Source organism: Myxine glutinosa, chromosome 1 (assembly GCF_964187855.1).
Source record: "Myxine glutinosa chromosome 1, kmMyxGlut1.1, whole genome shotgun sequence".
In the NCBI taxonomy this organism is placed as follows: domain Eukaryota; kingdom Metazoa; phylum Chordata; class Myxini; order Myxiniformes; family Myxinidae; genus Myxine; species Myxine glutinosa.
In genome coordinates this window covers 414,707,018-414,727,015 of record NC_136261.1, presented here as the reverse complement: position 1 = coordinate 414,727,015, position 19,998 = coordinate 414,707,018, and the positions used below count along the sequence as shown (strand labels likewise).

Below are 19,998 nucleotides of genomic sequence, written 5' to 3'. Positions count from 1 at the left end.
CAAGTGCGTATCGACCCTCAGCAGAGCCAGGAAATAATATCTCTCCCCTCGCAAGACTGAACTCTCAAACTTGTCTCCCTCCTCCAAGTCCTGGTGGTATCTGGACAAATACGTTTCTCGTGTTAGTTCACCTCCAATTCCCTCCATTTCCTGAAATTACTACACACTGGACACTGCACGTAAAAAAGCTGAATGTCTCAACTCTGTGTTTGCCTTAAAATCTTGTGTCCCAAAACCATCTCTCTCTGTACCCACATTAACCAGTCGTACCCAGCTGCTCCTGGACTCTGTGTCCTTCTTTACCGACAAGGTAGAGAAGTTTCTGTCAAACCTCGACTCTGATTCCGCAACTGGACCAGGCAGCATCACCCCACAGGTCCCAAAATACTGCTCTGCCGTGCTGTCACACCCTCTCTCTGTACTATTCACCCTCTCTTTTACTCAAGGTCATCTGCCATGTACTGGGAAATCAGACAACATTACCGCTTTACACAATAAATGTGCAAAAACAGATTCCTGCAACTACAGACCAATCAGCCTACTCCCAATCCATATTCGCTTCTGATATTAAATCCTTCCTCTTTTCCAATGGCTTGATCTCTGATCATCATTTTGGATTCAGACCAGACCACTCTACCATGGACATGGACATGCTGCTTCTGCTGTCTCAACAATGGATGGAGGTCCTCAATGCTAAACAGGAATTAAGAGCCGTCTTCCCTTGACATATGTCGTGCCTTCAATGCAGTCAGGCACCCCGCCCTGCTTACGAAACTCTCCTCTTATGGTATCTATGAAAATCTTCACACATGGCGTGGACTTCCTCTCCAGTCAAAGTCAACGTCTCGCTCTGAATGGAATTCTTTCATCTCCCCTTCCTGTCCAGGCTTGAATGCCTCGAGGAAGTGTGCTCGGCCCTGTGCATTTTCTTGTCTTCATTAATGATCTCTCCAACTCGCTGGAAAATCCTCTCTATCTTTTTGCTGATGACTCCACCCTCTGCCGCTCCATATTACAACCCTGAGATTGGCAAGCACCAGCCTCTTCACTCTCTGCAGACTGGATAAAATCACAAACTGGTCAAACAAGTTGAACATGTCATTCAATCCTGACAAATCTCACACCCTCACTATTTCTCTTCGTAAAGACTGTTTGGAAAACCCGCTGTCACTCAAGCTTTTGGGTCTGACGATCTGCCATGATCTTTACTGGGAAAACCACATTTCCAAGCTGGCCTCCAAAGGCAGCCGCCGACTGTGCATCTTCTGTCGTGCGATGCCCTTTCTTGGCACTACTGAGCTTCTCACCACATACAAGGCGTTCGTCTTCAGCTTAATGGAGTACTGCTCGCTCCTCTGGGCTGATGCTCCTGCCTCATACTTCATGCTGTAGAAAACAAAGCTTTTAGTATCATTGGTATCTCCCACGATGAAGCCGATTCTGAGGGATTTTCACTTTCGCACTGCATGCGGGTTGGTGGTCTTTCTGTCTTCTAATGGTTCCTCTCTGGCCTATCTCCCCCTACCCTGTCTGTACTCTGTCCCCCAAATATTCCTTGAGGAGGCACAAGATCTGCCAACAACCCTCTTCTGGTGAAACTTTCAAATGCAAGACTCTCTGCTCACCTTCACTCTTTAATTCCTCTTTTCTCACGCATTTGGAACAAACACCCACACTCTCTTCAATCCCACTCCTACCTCGAGGTCTTTAAAAGCAGCTGTTCACCACCATCCCTTGTTTTCCCCCATCCAAATCCTTGATCTTGTCTACCTCCGTTAATACACCCCAAATCCACCTTTTTCAAATTCTGACTTCTTTCCTGAAAGTCAGTCATGTCCATTTGTTTTATAGCATTTTATCCCCACTCCCGCACCCCTCCACAAATCTACCAATGTCACTGTTCTCTACTATTGTTGTGCATATGTACTTTCCTCTCTCTCCCCCTCTCGTCTACCGCTCTCTTTATTATATATTTTGTGTGTTAACTATTACATGAGCCTCAACTTTGTATTAAAAAAATAATGAAAAAAATAAAATTGAATGGCACTCAGCAGCGCATCCTTTTGACTTCAAATGTAGTTGGTGGTTGAATTCAGTTCGTTGATCGGAAAATCTTCTTCAAATTTCAAGTGAATTGGAGGACAATTGAGGATTTTAGAAATTCGAATAGGTCGTGGACCTTATCGCCTATGCTGATCTGAAAAATAGTTGGCGGTTGAATTCAGTTCACCGATATGAAAATCTTATTCAAATTTCAAGTCAATCATATGAAAATTGAGGATTTTAGAAATTTGAAGAATATGGTTGACCTTTGGCATTTGTTGATCTTCCGACGTATGTTGACATAAAAATAGTTGGAGGTTGAATTCATTCAGCAAATATGAAAATCCTCTTCAAATTTCAAGTCAATCAGATGAAAATTGAGGATTTTAGAAATTTGAATTGTTGACCTTTTGGCCGATGTTGATGTCAAACATTGTTGATGGTTGAATTCAGTTAGCTGATATGTGAATCCTATTCAAGTTTCAAGTCAATCGGATGAAAACTGAGGATTCTAGAAAATAAAAGTGGTTGACCTTTGGCCTATTTTGACCTTTTAACATCAAAAATAAAGACAATTCTGTCAGATCACCAACTCTACCGTTTGGTGGTTTCATGAAGATCGGTTTAAAACTGTGACCTGTAGACGAGTATAAGTGAGCAGACAGACAAACACACAAACTGGAGTGATCAATATACTTGTCAAAAAAGGATTTTTTGTGAAGTAACAAATAGACAGACAGACAAGTGTGACATGACATGTGCCATTGTGACAAGGGTGACATTCGTGACATGTGCATTGGAGAGTCTGCGCATGCGCAAGATTGGAGGTCACGTCTCTTCAAAGCTGTCCATGCGCGCACGCTTTCGAAGTTAAGAAATTTTTCACAATTGTGTTTTTGTCGAAACTGTATCTTTCTTTCGGTGTGTGTACCTATTGGCGTGTCTTTAATAGGATTCTCGGAGTTGGTTTTTCATACCTGTGTACAGAATCGTCGGTTAGTTCGTGTCGCGTATTCTGAGGCCTAGTGTAGTAGGCTACCGTGTCCGACATTGGCTTGAGGCTTTGTTTTTGTCTCAGCGGTTCTTCGATTGCGCTGCAATTACTTTCGGTCTCTGTTTTTCCCGGTCTTTTCACCCCCATACTTCCTTGTTTTAAAATCTCAACTCAAAAAAAAAAATAAAAAAATTCCTTCTCTGTTTTTATCCGTTTGTTCGTTCTTATTTGTTCGTTCGTTCTTCGACCACATTGTTAAAAAAATGTTTAAACTGTCCCCTGAAGAACTGTATTCTGTCGTATACTATAACACCTTTTTCTTCTTCTTCTATAAAAGGATGCTTTCGACTTGCTCACCAAATCTATTCATTCCAAAAAAAAATTCCATCTCTTACAGTGCCTCTTTCATACATTCCCTCAACTCTCCAGCCCTCCACCCATCCTTCAGCGTCCTCAAATGTATTTTTGACTCGAAGGTCTCAAGAAACTCATTTTGCAATAAATGTTCGTTTCCCATTAATCCTACACTTATCAATATCCAATCTCACCCCTCCCTTCCAAATCTTCCACATCACCCCTTCCCTCCAAAACTTCCCCATCACCCCTCCCCTCCAAATCTACCCCCTTGCCCCTCTCCTCCAAATCTTCCCCATCACCCACCTCTTTCAAATATTCCCCCTTGCCCCTCCCCTCCAAATCTTCCCCATCACCCATCCCTTTCAAATCTTCCCCCTGGCCCCTCCCCTCCAAGTCTTCCCCATCACCCATTCCCTCCAAAACTTCCCCATCACCCCTCCCCTTCAAAACTTCCACATCACCCCTCCCCTCTAAATATACCCCCTTGCCCCTCCCCTCCAAATCATCCCCATTACCCATCTCTTTCAAATCTTCCTCCTTGCCCCTCCCCTCCAATTCTTCCCCATCACCCATCCCTTTCAAATCTCCCCCCTTGCCCCTTGCCCCTTCCCTCCTAAACTCCCCCCACACCCCTCCCCTCCGAGACTCTCCCTCGCTCCTCCCCTCCTAGACTCCCCTCTCACCCCTCCTCCTCAAAGCATCCTCCCCACTTCTTCCCCCTTCCAACTTTCACCTTCATCTCCCTCAACCTTCTGCCTCACTCTTCCCCCTCCTCAAATAACACCTCACTGCGCCTCACCCAATCACCATCAAACCTTTTGTCCGCCCCATTCTTCCCTTTCTCCAAGCTATTCTGAAATCTGACACACCTTCAACAGCTCTCCCTACCGCTTCCTCCTCTTCCACATCTTACCCTACTGCTCCCCCCCTGTTCTGTATCCGATGCTCCCCCTTCCTCTTCTTTAACAGTATGGACCTCAAACATCCGGGGCCTTCGCTCAAACTTGAATGATCTCTCCATACAGGTTGCTTCTGACAAACCAGACATGATCTGCTTAACAGAAACTTTATTCCTTCATGATGTCTCTGATTCCTTGGCATCTCTCCCAGGTTACTCCCTCCTCCGGTATGATAGACCTGAGCCTCGTCCTGGAGGTGGGGTTGCTATCTTCATTTAAAAAACTGTCTTCCTCACTCGCCCTGCACTGCCCTCTCTCCACCTCACCCCCAGGAATACCTTTGGCTACGGCTTCCCCTTCGCTCCCACCTTTTGTTCATATGTGTGTTGTACCGTCTACCAAACAGTGATGACTCCATCTACATCTCGCTGTCTGATAATATGGACCAACTTCTATCTACCCATCCCAACTCTCTCTTCCTCATATGTGGTGATTTCAATTGTCACCATGCCAGTTGGCTGGGTGTGGGTACCTCTCTCACCAGCCATGGCTCTTCAGCAAAGGACTTCTGTGACTCACTGGGACTGACACAATCTGTCAATTTCCTCACTGGGATCTCAGTCAATGGAGCATCTTCTCTTCTGGACTTGGTTATGACTAACTTCCCTGAAAATGTCTGCTGCTCTTCTTCTGCTCCAATCGGCTCATCTGATCATGTGCTTGTTAAAGTGGACATCTCTCTGACCATTCTCAGAGAGCCTCCTCAGCGTCGACGAGTCTGGCATTTCACTCAGGCCAACTGGCACGGTCTTCAAGCAGCCATCAATCATCTGGACTGGTCTCCCATCTCTACCGCCTCTGACATAAACTCATCCTGGGAATTCTTCCAAAGTAAATTGATCTCTCTCATGCACAGATTTATCCCATCTCGTCTTCAGTTGTCATACCCTTACTCCCGTCCATGGTACACGGAATCTTGTGGTGAGGCTATTGCCCAGAACAACTTGCTTTCGTCTCCTGGAAAGCAAATCCAACGGAAGGAAATCTCATTTCCTTTCACAAAGCCCGAAACAAGTGTGTGACCACCCTCAGGAGAGCCTGGAAACAATATCTCTCCATTCTCAGGACCGAACTCTCTTATCTGTCTCCCTCTTACAAATCCTGGTGGCGTCTGGTCAAATCTGTTTCGGGTGTTTGTTCCCCCTCCCTCCCCTCCCTCACCTCAAACAGCCACACGGCTGACTCCGCACATGAAAAAGATGAATGCCTCAACTCTGTGTTTACCTCTAAATCTTGTGTCCCAAACCCATCCCTCTCTTTACCCACCATACCCAGTCGTACCCAGCTGCTCTTGGACTCGGTGTCCTTTCCTCCTGACAAGGTGGAAAAGTTTCTGTCAAGCCTCGACTCTGATTCTGCAACTGGACCTGACGGCATCAGCCCACGGGTCCTAAAATCCTGTTCTTCCGCTCTTTCACTCCCTCTCTCTGTTCTCTTCACCCTCTCCTTTGCTCAAGGTCATCTGCCATCTGCTTGGAAATCTGCCAACATCACCGCTTTGCACAAAAAGGTGCAAAAACAGATCCCAGCAACTACAGACCAATCAGCCTTCTCCCAATTATCAGCAAAGTCATGGAATCCATCATTGCTTCAGATATGAAATCTTTCCTCTTCTCCAATGGCTTGATCTCTGATCATCAATTTGGTTTCAGACCTGGTCACTCTACTCTGGACATGCTGCTTCTGCTTTCTCAACAATGGATGGAGGTCCTCAATGCCAAACAGGAAATTAAAGCTGTCTCCCTTGACATATCACGTGCCTTCGACACGGTCTGGCACCCCGCTCTGCTCACCAAACTCTCCTCTTTTGGTATCCATGGAAATCTCCACGCATGGCTGGCGGACTTCCTCTCTAGTCATAGTCAACGTGTGGCCCTGAATGGGTTTCTCTCATCTCCTCTTCCTGTTCAGGCTGGAGTTCCACAAGGCAGTGTTCTGGGCCCTGTGCTTTTTCTGGTCTTCATCAATGATATCTCTGACTCTCTTGAAAATGCCCTCTATCACTTTGCTGATGACTCTACTCTCTGTCACTCCATTCTTCATCCCTCAGATCGGCAGTCTGCAGCCTCCTCACTCTCTGCAGACCTGGACAAAATCACAGACCGGGCAAACAAGTGGAACATGTCTTTCAATCCTGACAAATCTCACACTCTTACGATGTCTCTCCGAAAAGACCGACTGGACAACCCTCCCATCCACTTTCTGAATAATCCTCTCCAAGAAGTTCTGTCACTCAAGCTTTTGGGTCTCACTATCTGCCATGATCTTTCCTGGGAAAACCACATTTCAAATCTGGCCTCCAAAGCCAGTCGTCGACTGGGCATCCTCCGTCGTGCGAAATCCTTCCTTGGCACACCTGAGCTCCTCACCACATACAAGGCTTTCATTCGCAGCTCAATGGAATACTGCTCTCCCCTCTAGGCTGGTGCTCCTGTCTCACACCTAGCTCGTCTTCACGCTATTGAAACCAAAGCATTCAGAATCATTGGAATCTCCCGCGATGAAGCTGATTCTGATGGCCTTTCACTCGCTCACCGCAGGCAGGTTGGTAGTCTTTCCGTCTTCTACCCACTCCTCTCTGGCCTTGCTCCCCCTGCTCTGTCTGGGCTCTGTCCCGCAAATATTCCTACAGGTCGCACAAGATCTACCTGCAACCCTCTTTTGGTTAAACTGCCAAAATCAAGACTCTCTGCTCACCTTCACTCCTTCAATCCTCTTTTCTCCCGCCTCTGGAACAAATTCCCTCACTCTCTTCAATCCCACTCCACCCTCCAGGTCTTTAAAACAGCTGTTCACCACCATCTCTTATCTTCCCCCATCCAAAACCTTGATCTTTTCTACCCCTGCTAATTTCACCCCAATTCCACTTTTTTGAAATACCAACTTCTGTCTTGGAAGTCCTTGGTGTCTTTGTGTTTTATACTTCTCCCACCCCCATCCCCCTTCCCATGCCTCCTCACCCCAAGCCCTCTCCCTCCCACACATCTCCCTGCTCTCAAATGTTGTGTTTGTGTGGTTCTCCTTCTCTCCCCATCTTGTCTTCCGCTCCCTCTTTTTATAGATTTTGTTTGTCTGGTTCATTTGTTTGTGAAGTAAATGTTAGCTCTTTCACGAGCCTTGATTCGGTATACAAAAACAAACAAAAAAAAGGGTGAAAACAAAACCTCCATCAACCTTCGGTGGAGGAAGTAAGGATACCTGTTTTCAGTAACTCGTTCGGAACTCAAGTCAAAGCTGAGATGAACCGAGTCAGGTCATGTGACATGGCAAAGTTAAATGCACTGACACCAGGAGGGATCTGTGTTGTGAGAGAGAATCCATTTATCTATTTATTATACGGTTGAGCGGAACCGTGAGTGCACGATGGCTAGTGGCATGAGCGATCGGTGAGGCAAAACATCCTGTCTATCTGTTAGCACACACTAAATCAAGCCATTGAAGGAAATTAAACAAAAACAGACAGGATGGAAAACCACATACCAAAGAACAGGTACGTATTTAGAAGCACACACGATTCAATAATAATGGGGCACAAATTTACAAGCACATCAAACAATAACCAAACATCAAGAAAGGCACAAAAGAGTAGATCTTATCTTACCCGTAGCAATTATTTCCCACTAAGGCATTCTTACTTATTTATTTGTACAAAAGACATGGCTCCAACAGAATAATAAAGGAAAAAATATAGAGAGGAAGTAAAGAGCACAAAGAGGTTGAGCAAAGTATATGGTAGACCTCTGACTCATCCTCGGCACACGTCGATGGACATGTGCCAATCCCGCAATGGGAAGACAAACAAGGAAAAATGGAGGGGTAATGAGAGCAGAATGTGGTGAGTTTTAATGAGAACAGTGTGGGCAATGTAGCTTTAGTATTTAGAGGAAGATAGGGAAGAGCGAATGAATAGTTAATGGGACGTTGTTGTTATTGTTGTATCAAGGGTTTTATGGCCGGCCTTGTCAAAAAGAAAAAACATAGGGAAAAGCCACAGGAGGCAATCACAAACTGGGGGGAAACTAACTTTAATCCCTACCGAGTTAACATAGCTTCACCCCCCATGTGAAGACGCAAAAACAATCTTAAGCTCCAGTTTCCTTACTTAATAGATCGGGGTGCCTCCTACGCATCCACGGTCCATGCTACACCTATACAATTCTGCCTCGACGATGGTATTTCATCCCATACCCCCACAAACGTAACACTATCAACTCACTCTTCTCTGTGCATGTGCGGTCGTTAAAAATTCACAGCCAAAGAACTGTTTATTTACGGATTCTTGTGCCGATTCGGGTTCAAAATATAATATTAAATTTAAATAAGTTGTCCACATTTGTAGACAGACAGACAGACAGACGTGAACCAATTTTTTAACCCCACTTGTCACTTTTAGTTTGCGAGGTAATTAAACAGCTACCTGCAAGCACAACATAGGAATCCAAAAAGCCTTTTGTGTCGAAGACACAAGAAATGCCAATATTATGGACTGTGTGTTCCAATTTACAGCAACCCTGGCTGACATCACTGTTAAACTGAGATTTTTGCCCATAACTTTCATCCCATCTGAAGGTACCACAAACACTTGAGGATTCCAAGAAGAAAAAAAAAGTGGTTGACCTTTGGCCAATTTTGACCTTCTAAAATAAAAAATAAAGAGGATTCTGTCAGAACCAGTCAGAGCCAGGTTAGGTCAGGTAGGGCAGCCCATCGCCACGCCCACTTTCTGCCGGTACTCCACAGACCTCCAAGCCACCGTCCCCCAAACAGCACGTTGCCCAGCCCATTCCCATCTCCTTGAGATACTGATCAACCGACTGCAATCACAAGGCATGTGGTCAGCCCTCGGGCTCGCACATCTCAGTGACAACATGTGGAACCATTAATATCACTGCCAAGGTAAGTGAATCTCGATGTGATCTCAATATCCTCACCACAGACAGGTACAGACCGGATAGTCGTATCCAAGATGTCATTGAAAGCCTGGATCATATATATAGTCCATGGGCCAGAGGGGCCTACCGTGCACCCCCTCCCCCCCCCCCATGATCCTCCCCAATGTGCATAATTATGATGTGATGTCTCCTTAGATGGGGAAAAAATATTTTGGTCGATGTTTTCTTTTGGCATTTTGGGAGACATGTCAAAATGTCCCTTATTTAATATATCGACGATTTCTTGAAGTATGCGAATTACTTGCACCTTCGTTATGTTGTATCTCAATAATTATAAGCTCAAATATTACTGAATTTGGCATGTCATTGCTTTTGATTATGTTTAACAATCTGACAAAGTTTTACTTACGTCATGTTTTGATTTCATGTTTATTAAGTCATCTCAGCATACATTGAAATACATCATATCTGCCGTTTCTTTTTCTTTCTTTCTTCTCTTCTCTTCTCTTCTCTTCTCTTCTCTTCTCTTCTCTTCTCTTCTCCTCTTCGTCTCCATGTGTCTGTGTGTCTGTCTTTCTCTCTTTCTCTCTTTCTCTCTCTCTCTCTCTCTCTCTCTCTCTCTCTCTCTCTCTCTCTCTCTCTCTCTCTCTCTCTCTCTCTCTCTCTCTCTCTCTCTCTCGTGAATGAACACAGATAATCAAAAGAAGGATTGTGTTAAATTTTGCTTTTATTAACATCCAGTCTTCAAATAACTGTTTGAAATATTAACATGATACACCAATATGCTAATTAACCCAGTTGCACATGTAAAAGTATCACAAACACATATTTCAGTTTATACAGATGTTGTTTGTGTAATCCTTGATGACATCACATGACGTCAGCATGCTGAAAAACATCATACATTCTGTAGTTAACCCACATAAAAGGGATTTATTTGTTTTTGTTCTGGTTAGAACAAGTATTGATGTTGCAGTCGGAAATAAATAGCATACAGTATCAACAACACACATATAACAATTAATTTATTCATAAGCAAACATGCAAATCAACTTGATAACTATTACTCCATGTATTCCAAAAATAATTAACAAGTTGGTCGTGACGTTACATTGGACTATTCACTTGTTTCAAAGAATTAAAGACAACCGTGATCATGCCTTCATAAAGAATACTGTCCTGTCCGTAGCCGATAAAGACCGGCCTCGGACGGATATCCGATCGAGCTTAACAGTCCGGTGCGCTCAGTAAAAATATAGCGGAGAATACACGGGGAGGGCAAAGAGCTTACCTTCACGGGTCCCACCGGACTCTTTCGAACCGGCGATGATTAATTCAAGCTGACACATGATTTAAAATGTACAAAAATACCGAATTTAATGAAGAAATGCCGGTAACAGAATAATACACGGCAAAACTAAAATTCATAAATGGGATGTCCCCACACAGACTCGTATACCACACAAGGGGAAAAACAACTGGTGAAAATAAATGTGTGTGTGTGGGCACTTAGCTCTGAGCGTCTCCTGAACCCAGTCGGGAATCGTCCAGGCCCCAAGCACGGCACAGGCCCTGGCGGGAAGTAGGCCTCAGCGCGCTCTCGTTCACACACCGCCGCAGCACAGGGTGCCGAGTCCGCCGCTTCCCAAAGCACAAACGAGCCAATGGAAGGACAATGCGGCCACTCAGCCGATCGCCCGGACCAAGAAGAAAGAATGCACGAGCAGGGACCGTCTGCAGGAACTCAGTACACCCCTGGCGACAACCGTGACTGTTCACTATCAACGTCCCAACTCAAGACCTCGTCCCAATGCAAGAGGAGGGAAAATGTCGGAACACGACCATTCGACACCAAACTCACAGCCAAGAGCTCGTAACTTCGACCGTTCGTTGAGACTGTCCCACCGCAAGAGAACAAATATCGACTGTTCACTTCCAGATCCAGAAACCGAGAGAGAAAATGAGCCACCGTTCTCTATGGAATCCAGAACGAGAAGAGAATAATAAGCGACCTTTTGCTATAAAAACCAGGACGAGAAGAGAAAATGTCGGTCCTCTCACTCCTTTGTACTCAAGGCTCTGACGTCATCTTGCGCCGCCCGTGCCTGCTCCACCAATCCAATAGTCCCATATTAGCAGTCCTTGCTCGAACCAATTCTGGACCAATCCCTGCTCTTTGGGGGCGTGGCCCCACAGACCTGCCTGCTTGATGTGGCGATGTCGCGGCTGGCAGCACCCGCGGTATTGTTCCATCTCTTGCTTCCAGTTACTTTTATTCAGTGTTATTAATGCGTGATTTCTTAGCTTTGTGTGTGTGTGTGTGTGTGTGTGTGTGCATTGTCATAAAGAACAGAGGGAAAATAACAGAGGCAATTACATATAGGGGATTAATCACCCATAATCCCTAACTAATTAGCACAACTGCACCCCTCATGATGGGAACAAAGATACACATACATGACATACGGTCTACCGGATCTATACTTGTGGTACATGGTGGATATTCTTCTTTATCGTGACATTCGGAGCATGGTAATCTATACACTTCTACCTGGCTCTAAGGCCGTGAGTAGATAATAAATGTTGTTCCTGGGACACCCCCAAATCTCCATTCACTAACATGTAAATTTTCCTCTCACCCTCACTTTCCCTCATTTCCCCCTTAACACCTCTATTTCTGCCACCCTGATCTTTACAAACCTTTTGGCCTTTTGACATACCAGCTATAGCACCTATCCTTAATGTTGTTCATTAGACCACTCAAACAATGATCCTACGAATATTTGCTCCCTCTCACTCTCTTAATATCATTGATCTCTAGTGGACCACTCAAACATCGATCCTACAAATATTTGTTTATGTGTGGGAAATAATTTAATTCTCCTACAACTCTCATCACCATCTAATAAATTAACAAAATATATGTTTGAGTTTGGTTCTTTATCAAGATATTTTAACTGAGCTAAGATAAAATGGTAAACCTCCCTCAATGTTCTTGTTTGAGTGCCTCCAGTGCCACACACTTTTTGGTAGGCTCTGCCCACTTTTTGTTAAGCTCCGCCCACTTTTGCCAAACCCCACCCACTTTGTTAAGTCACACCCACTTTATAAACTCTCAACATTGTATCATTTCCAGTTAAGACATTACATCATTTCCAGTTAAGACACGCCCAGGTTTGCCCAGGGAATTTCCACAGGAAATGACACACACCCAGCCCTTTTTATAAAAGGCACCGACCACACAGGCTTTTTCAAACACGCTTTCTGCTTCACTTGAGAATGGACTACTGTGCTGAAATGGAATGGGATAACTTTGCCATTCCTTGGAGTCCTGCTACCTGTGTGGAGCTCAACCTTCAGATTGATGAACTGGACTCCAACCTCTTATCAATGGAGATGGAGTCTTATCAATGGAGTTTATTTATTACTTGCAAAATCGAAGATTTTTCAAGTATATTGGTCGGTTGTGTTTGTGACTCTGTTTGTTACTTGCAAAATCGAAGATTTTTCAAGTATATTGGTCGGTTGTGTTTGTGACTCTGTCTGTCTGTTTGTTTGTTTGCTTGTTACTTGCAAAATCGAAGATTTTACAAGTATATTGGTCGGTTGTGTTTGTGACTCTGTCTGTCTGTTTGTTTGCTTGTTTGTTTGTTTGTCACCGGCCTACAGGTCACAATTTTCAACCGATCTTCACCAAACTTCACCAAGTGGTAGAGTTGGTCAAATGCCAGAAGCCTATTGTTTTTGGGGTCAATAGGTCAAAAGGTCAACATAGGCCAAAGGTCACCAACTTTGCTAAATTTCTAAAATCCTCAATTTTCATCCGATTGACTTGAAATTTGAAGCCCACTTGCATATCTGGTCATTGAATTCAACCACCAAGAATTTTTGAGGTCAACGTAGGCCAAATGGTCAACATAGGCCAAATTTCTAAAATCCTCAATTTTCATCCAATTGACTTGAAATTTGGAGAGGACTTGCATATCTGGTCACTGAATTCAACCACTAAATAATTTTGAGGTCAACATAGGCCAAATGGTCAACATAGGCCAAATTTCTAAAATTCTCAATTTTCATCCAATTGACTTGAAATTTGGAGAGGACTTGCATTGAATTCAACCACCAAGTATTCTTGAGGTCAACATAGGCCAAATGGTCAACATAGGCCAAATTTCTAAAATCCTCAATTTTCATCCAATTGACTTGAAATTTGAAAAGGACTTGCATATCTCGTCACTGAATTCAACCACAAATTATATTTTAGGTGAACATCGGTCAAAAGGTCAACATAGGCCAAATTTCTAAAATCCTCAATTTTCATCCAATTAACTTGAAATTTGAAGAGGACTTGCATATCTCGTCACTGAATTCAACCACCTAGTATATTTGAGGTCAACATCAGAAGGTCAACATAGGCCACATTTCTAAAATCCTAAATTTTCATCTAATTGATGTGAAATTTGAAGAGGACTTGCATATCTGGTTACTGAATTCAACCACCAAGTATTTTTGAGGTCACCATAGGCCAAAAGGTCAACATAGGCCATCATGTATCATTGGAAAACTTTTGGGGGAGGGTGGATTTTGCAAGTATCGTGCTATGCATGACGTTTTCTTGTTTGTTTGTTTGTTTGTTTTTTCACCGGCCTACAGGTCACAATTTTCAACCGATCTTCACCAAACTTCACCAAGTGGTAGAGTTAGTCAAATGCCAGAAGTCTATTCTTTTTGGGGTCAATAGGTCAAAAGGTCAACATAGGCCAATGGTCACCAACTTTGCTAAATTTCTAAAATCCTCAATTTTCATCCGATTGACTTGAAATTTGAAGACCACTTGCATATCTGGTCATTGAATTCAACCACCAAGAATTTTTGAGGTCAACATAGGCCAAATGGTCAACATAGGCCAAATTTCTAAAATCCTCAATTTTCATCCAATTGACTTGAAATTTGAAGACCACTTGCATATCTGGTCACTGAATTCAACCACCAAGTATTTTTGAGGTCAACATAGGCCAAATGGTCAACATAGGCCAAATTTCTAAAATCCTCAATTTTCATCCTGCTGAACCGAGCTTTGATCAAGATTGTAAATTTAAATCTTCATGAAATGGACAATTTGCTGTATCAATGGTAAACTTTTGGGGGAGGGCGTATTTTGCAAGTATCGTGCTACGCATGACGTTTTCTTGTTTGTTTGTTTGTTTGTCACCGGCCTACAGGTCACAATTTTCAACCGATCTTCACCAAACTTCACCAAATGGTAGAGTTGGTCAAATGCCAGAAGCCTATTGTTTTAGGGTCAATAGGTCAAAAGGTCAACATAGGCCAAAGGTCACCAAATTTGCTAAATTTCTAAAATCCCCAATTTTCATCCGATTGACTTGACATTTGAAGACCACTTGCATATCTGGTCACTGAATTCAACCACTAAGTAATTTTGAGGTCAACATAGGCCAAATGGTCAACATAGGCCAAATTTCTAAAATTCTCAATTTTCATCCAATTGTCTTGAAATTTGGAGAGGACTTGCATTGAATTCAACCACCAAGTATTCTTGAGGTCAACATAGGCCAAATGGTCAACATAGGCCAAATTTCTAAAATCCTCAATTTTCATCCAATTGACTTGAAATTTGAAAAGGACTTGCATATCCCGTCACTGAATTCAACCACAAATTATATTTTAGGTGAACATAGGTCAAAAGGTCAACATAGGCCAAATTTCTAAAATCCTCAATTTTCATCCAATTGACTTGAAATTTGAAGAGGACTTGCATATCTGGTCACTGAATTCAACCACCAAGTATCTTTGAGGTCAACATAGGCCAAAAGGTCAACATAGACCAAATTTCTAAAATCCTCAATTTTCATCCAATTTACATGAAATTTGAAGAGGACTTGCATATCTGGTCACTGAATTCAAACACCAAGTATTTTTGAGGTCACCATAGGCCATCATGCCACATTGAAAGCTTTTGGGGGAGGGCGTATTTTGCAAGTATCGTGCTACGCATAACGTTTTCTTGTTTGTTTGTTACTTGCAAAATCGAAGATTTTACAAGTATATTGGTCGGTTGTGTTTGTGACTCTGTCTGTCTGTTTGTTTGTTTGCTTGTTACTTGCAAAATCGAAGATTTTACAAGTATATTGGTCGGTTGTGTTTGTGACTCTGTCTGTCTGTTTGTTTGCTTGTTTGTTTGTTTGTCACCGGCCTACAGGTCACAATTTTCAACCGATCTTCATCAAACTTCACCAAGTGGTAGAGTTGGTCAAATGCCAGAAGCCTATTGTTTTGGGGTCAATAGGTCAAAAGGTCAACATAGGCCAAAGGTCACCAACTTTGCTAAATTTCTAAAATCCTCAATTTTCATCCGATTGACTTGAAATTTGAAGACCACTTGCATATCTGGTCATTGAATTCAACCACCAAGAATTTTTGAGGTCAACGTAGGCCAAATGGTCAACATAGGCCAAATTTCTAAAATCCTCAATTTTCATCCAATTGACTTGAAATTTGGAGAGGACTTGCATATCTGGTCACTGAATTCAACCACTAAGAAATTTTGAGGTCAACATAGGCCAAATGGTCAACATAGGCCAAATTTCTAAAATCCTCAATTTTCATCCAATTGACTTGAAATTTGAAAAGGACTTGCATATCTCATCACTGAATTCAACCACTAATTATATTTTAGGTGAACATAGGTCAAAAGGTCAACATAGGCCAAATTTCTAAAATCCTCAATTTTCATCCAATTAACTTGAAATTTGAAGAGGACTTGCATATCTCGTCACTGAATTCAACCACCTAGTATATTTGAGGTCAACATCGGAAGGTCAACATAGGCCACATTTCTAAAATCCTAAATTTTCATCTAATTGATGTGAAATTTGAAGAGGACTTGCATATCTGGTTACTGAATTCAACCACCAAGTATTTTTGAGGTCACCATAGGCCAAAAGGTCAACATAGGCCATCATGTCACATTGAAAACTTTTGGGGGAGGGCGTATTTTGCAAGTATCGTGCTACGCATGATGTTTTCTTGTTTGTTTGTTTGTCACCGGCCTACAGGTCACAATTTTCAACCGATCTTCACCAAACTTCACCAAGTGGTAGAGTTGGTCAAATGCCAGAAGCCTATTGTTTTGGGATCAATAGGTCAAAAGGTCAACATAGGCCAAAGGTCACCAACTTTTCTAAATTTCTAAAATCCTCAATTTTCATCCGATTGACTTGAAATTTGAGGACCACCTGCATATCTGGTCACTGAATTCAACCACCAAGCATTTTTGAGGTCAACATAGGCCAAATGGTCAACATAGGCCAAATTTCTAAAATCCTAAATTTTCATCCAATTGACTTGAAATTTGGAGAGGACTTGCATTGAATTCAACCACCAAGTATTCTTGAGGTCAACATAGGCCAAATGGTCAACATAGGCCAAATTTCTAAAATCCTCAATTTTCATCCAATTGACTTGAAATTTGAAAAGGACTTGCATATCTCGTCACTGAATTCAACCACAAATTATATTTTAGGTGAACATAGGTCAAAAGGTCAACATCGGCCAAATTTCTAAAATCCTCAATTTTCATCCAATTGACTTGAAATTTGAAGAGGACTTGCATATCTGGTCACTGAATTCAACCACCAAGTATCTTTGAGGTCAACATAGGCCAAAAGGTCAACATAGGCCAAATTTCTAAACTCCTCAATTTTCATCCAATTGACATGAAATTTGAAGAGGACTTGCATATCTGGTCACTGAATTCAACCACCAAGTATTTTTGAGGTCACCATAAGCCATCATGTCACATTGAAAACTTTTGGGGGAGGGCGTATTTTGCAAGTATCGTGCTACGCATGACGTTTTCTTGTTTATTTATTTATTTAGTTATTTAATTTTTATTTTTATTTTTAAAATACGACTCGTGTAAGAGTTAGCAAAGTTTCTTTTAATATTCATAGAGCTTGATTTATACATGAAAAATATTGTATTAAATTAATACATTGTTATTTTCTCTCACAGGAAATTGTATCTGAGATACGAAATGAAAATACTGCTTTTAACACAACTTGGAATGAAGTTATTTTTTTGTTTGAAGACATTTTGAACAGCCAAGACACACAGAACGAGTTCTACCTTGATGACCCAGCCAAAGAGTTATACCTTGGAGATCCACAAAATCATGAAAAAGAGTTCTACCATGATGATACTTATTGTGAGTTATCAAAACAAAACCCACTGAACAAGTTCTACCTTGATGAGCCAGAATACAAGTTATACAATGGAGACCCACAAATTTATGAAAATTGGGAAAGGAGAGTTCTCCCTGATGGTCCACAGTTATACGATGTGAGACTCATCACAGAACCCCTAAAAAATTGGGAAAGGAGAGTTCTTCCTGATGGTCCGCAGTTATACTATGTGAGACTCATCACAGAAACCATAAAAAATTGGGAAAGGAGAGTTCTCCCTGATGGTCCACAGTTATACTATGTGAGACTCATCACAGAAAACCTAAAAAATTGGGAAATGGGAGTTCTCCCTGATGGTCCGCAGTTATACTATGTGAGACTCATCACAGAAACCCTAAAAAATTGGAAAAGGGAAGTTTTTCCTGATGGTCCGCAGTTATACTATGTGAGACTTATCACAGAAACCCCCAATATTTCTGAAAATTGTGGTTCCACCTTGGAGACTTGGAAAGATGGTTATATTTTTGGAGACTCAGAATGGGGGTTTTGTTTTGATGACTCGGAATGTGATACCTATCCTGGAGGCTCAACAGGATTGTGGTTATGCAATCTCCCTTGCTGGATTTGCTGGAAAGCAAATCCAATGGAAGGAAATCTCATTTCCTTTCACAAAGCCCGAAACAAGTGTGTGTCCACCCTCAGGAGAGCCAGGAAACAATATCTCTCCGTCCTCAGGACCGAACTCTCTTATCTGTCTCCCTCTTCCAAATCCTGGTGGCGTCTGGTAAAATCTGTTTCTGGTGTTTGTTCCCCCTCCATCCCCTCCCTCACCTTAAATGGCCACACGGCTGACTCCGCACGTGAAAAAGCTGAATGCCTCAACTCTGTGTTTGCCTCTAAATCTTGTGTCCCAAACCCATCCCTCTCTGTACCCACCGTACCCAGTCGTACCCAGCTGCTCCTGGACTCTGTGTCCTTTCCTCCTGACAAGGTGGAAAAGTTTCTGTCAACCCTCGACTCTGATTCTGCAACTGGACCTGACGGCATCAGCCCACGGGTCCTAAAATCATGTTCTTCCGCTCTTTCACTCCCTCTCTCTGTTCTCTTCACCCTCTCTTTTGCTCAAGGTCATCTTCCATCTGCTTGGAAATCTGCCAACATCACCGCTTTGCACAAAAAAAGATCCCAGCAACTACAGACCAATCAGCCTTCTCCCAATTATCAGCAAAGTCATGGAATCCATCATTGCTTCAGATATGAAATCTTTCCTCTTCTCCAATGGCTTGATCTCTGATCATCAATTTGGTTTCAGACCTGGACACTCCACTCTGGACATGCTGCTTCTGCTTTCTCAACAATGGATGGAGGTCCTCAATGCCAAACAGGAAATTAGAGCATTCTCCCTTGACATATCACGTGCCTTCGATACGGTCTGGCACCCCGCTCTGCTCACCAAACTCTCCTCTTTTGGTATCCATGGAAATCTCCATGCATGGCTGGCGGACTTCCTCTCTAGTCGTAGTCAACGTGTGGCCCTGAATGGGTTTCTCTCATCTCCTCTTCCTGTTCAGGCTGGAGTTCCCCAAGGCAGTGTTCTGGGCCCTGTGCTTTTTCTGGTCTTCATCAATGATCTCTCTGACTCTCTTGAAAATCCTCTCTATCTCTTTGCTGACGACTCTACTCTCTGTCGCTCCATTCTTCATCCCTCAGATCGGCAGTCTGCAGCCTCCTCACTCTCTGCAGACCTTGACAAAATCACAGACTGGGCAAACAAGTGGAACATGTCTTTCAATCCTGACAAATCTCACACTCTTACGATGTCTCTCCGAAAAGACCGACTGGACAACCCTCCCATCAACTTTCTGAATAATCCTCTCCAAGAAGTTCTGTCACTCAAGCTTTTGGGTCTCACTATCTGCCATGATCTTTCCTGGAAAAACCACATTTCAAATCTGGCCTCCAAAGCCAGTCGCCGACTGGGCATCCTCCGTGGTGCGAAGTCCTTCCTTGGCACACCTGAGCTCCTCACCACATACAAGGCTTTCATCCGCAGCTCAATGGAATACTGCTCTCCCCTCTGGGCTGGTGCTCCTGCCTCACACCTAGCTCGCCTTCACGCTGTTGAAAACAAAGCATTCAGAATCATTGGAATCTCCCGCGATGAAGCTAACTCCAAGGGCCTCTCACTCACTCACCGCAGGCAGGTTGGTGGTCTTTCCGTCTTCTACCGACTCCTCTCTGGCCTTGCCCCCCCAGCTCTCTCTGGGCTCTGTCCCACAAATATTCCTACAGGTCGCACAAGATCTGCCTGCAACCCTCTTTTGGTTAAACTGCCAAAATCAAGACTCTCTGCTCACCTTCACTCCTTCATTCCTCTTTTCTCCCGCCTCTGGAACAAACTCCCTCACTCTCTTCAATCCCACTCCACCCTCCAAGTGTTTAAAACAGCTGTTCACCACCATCTCTTATCTTCCCCCATCCAAAACCTTGATCCTTTCTACCCCCGCTAATTTCACCCCAATTCCACTTTTTGAAATACCAACTTCTGT

At 43.1% G+C, this 19,998-nt stretch overlaps 1 protein-coding gene across 1 annotated transcript in view; it reads right to left on the bottom strand.

Annotated features, from left to right (window-relative positions):
- Positions 1 to 11,026: 11,026 nt before the first annotated feature.
- LOC144894077 (uncharacterized) overlaps positions 11,027 to 19,998 on the bottom strand; it is a 50,346-nt gene continuing 41,374 nt past the window's right edge. Inside the window, exon 3 of the mRNA XM_078785928.1 lies at positions 11,027 to 11,220. Coding sequence (XP_078642054.1) covers positions 11,027 to 11,220 — 194 coding nt within the window. The remainder of the gene's footprint in view (positions 11,221 to 19,998) is intronic.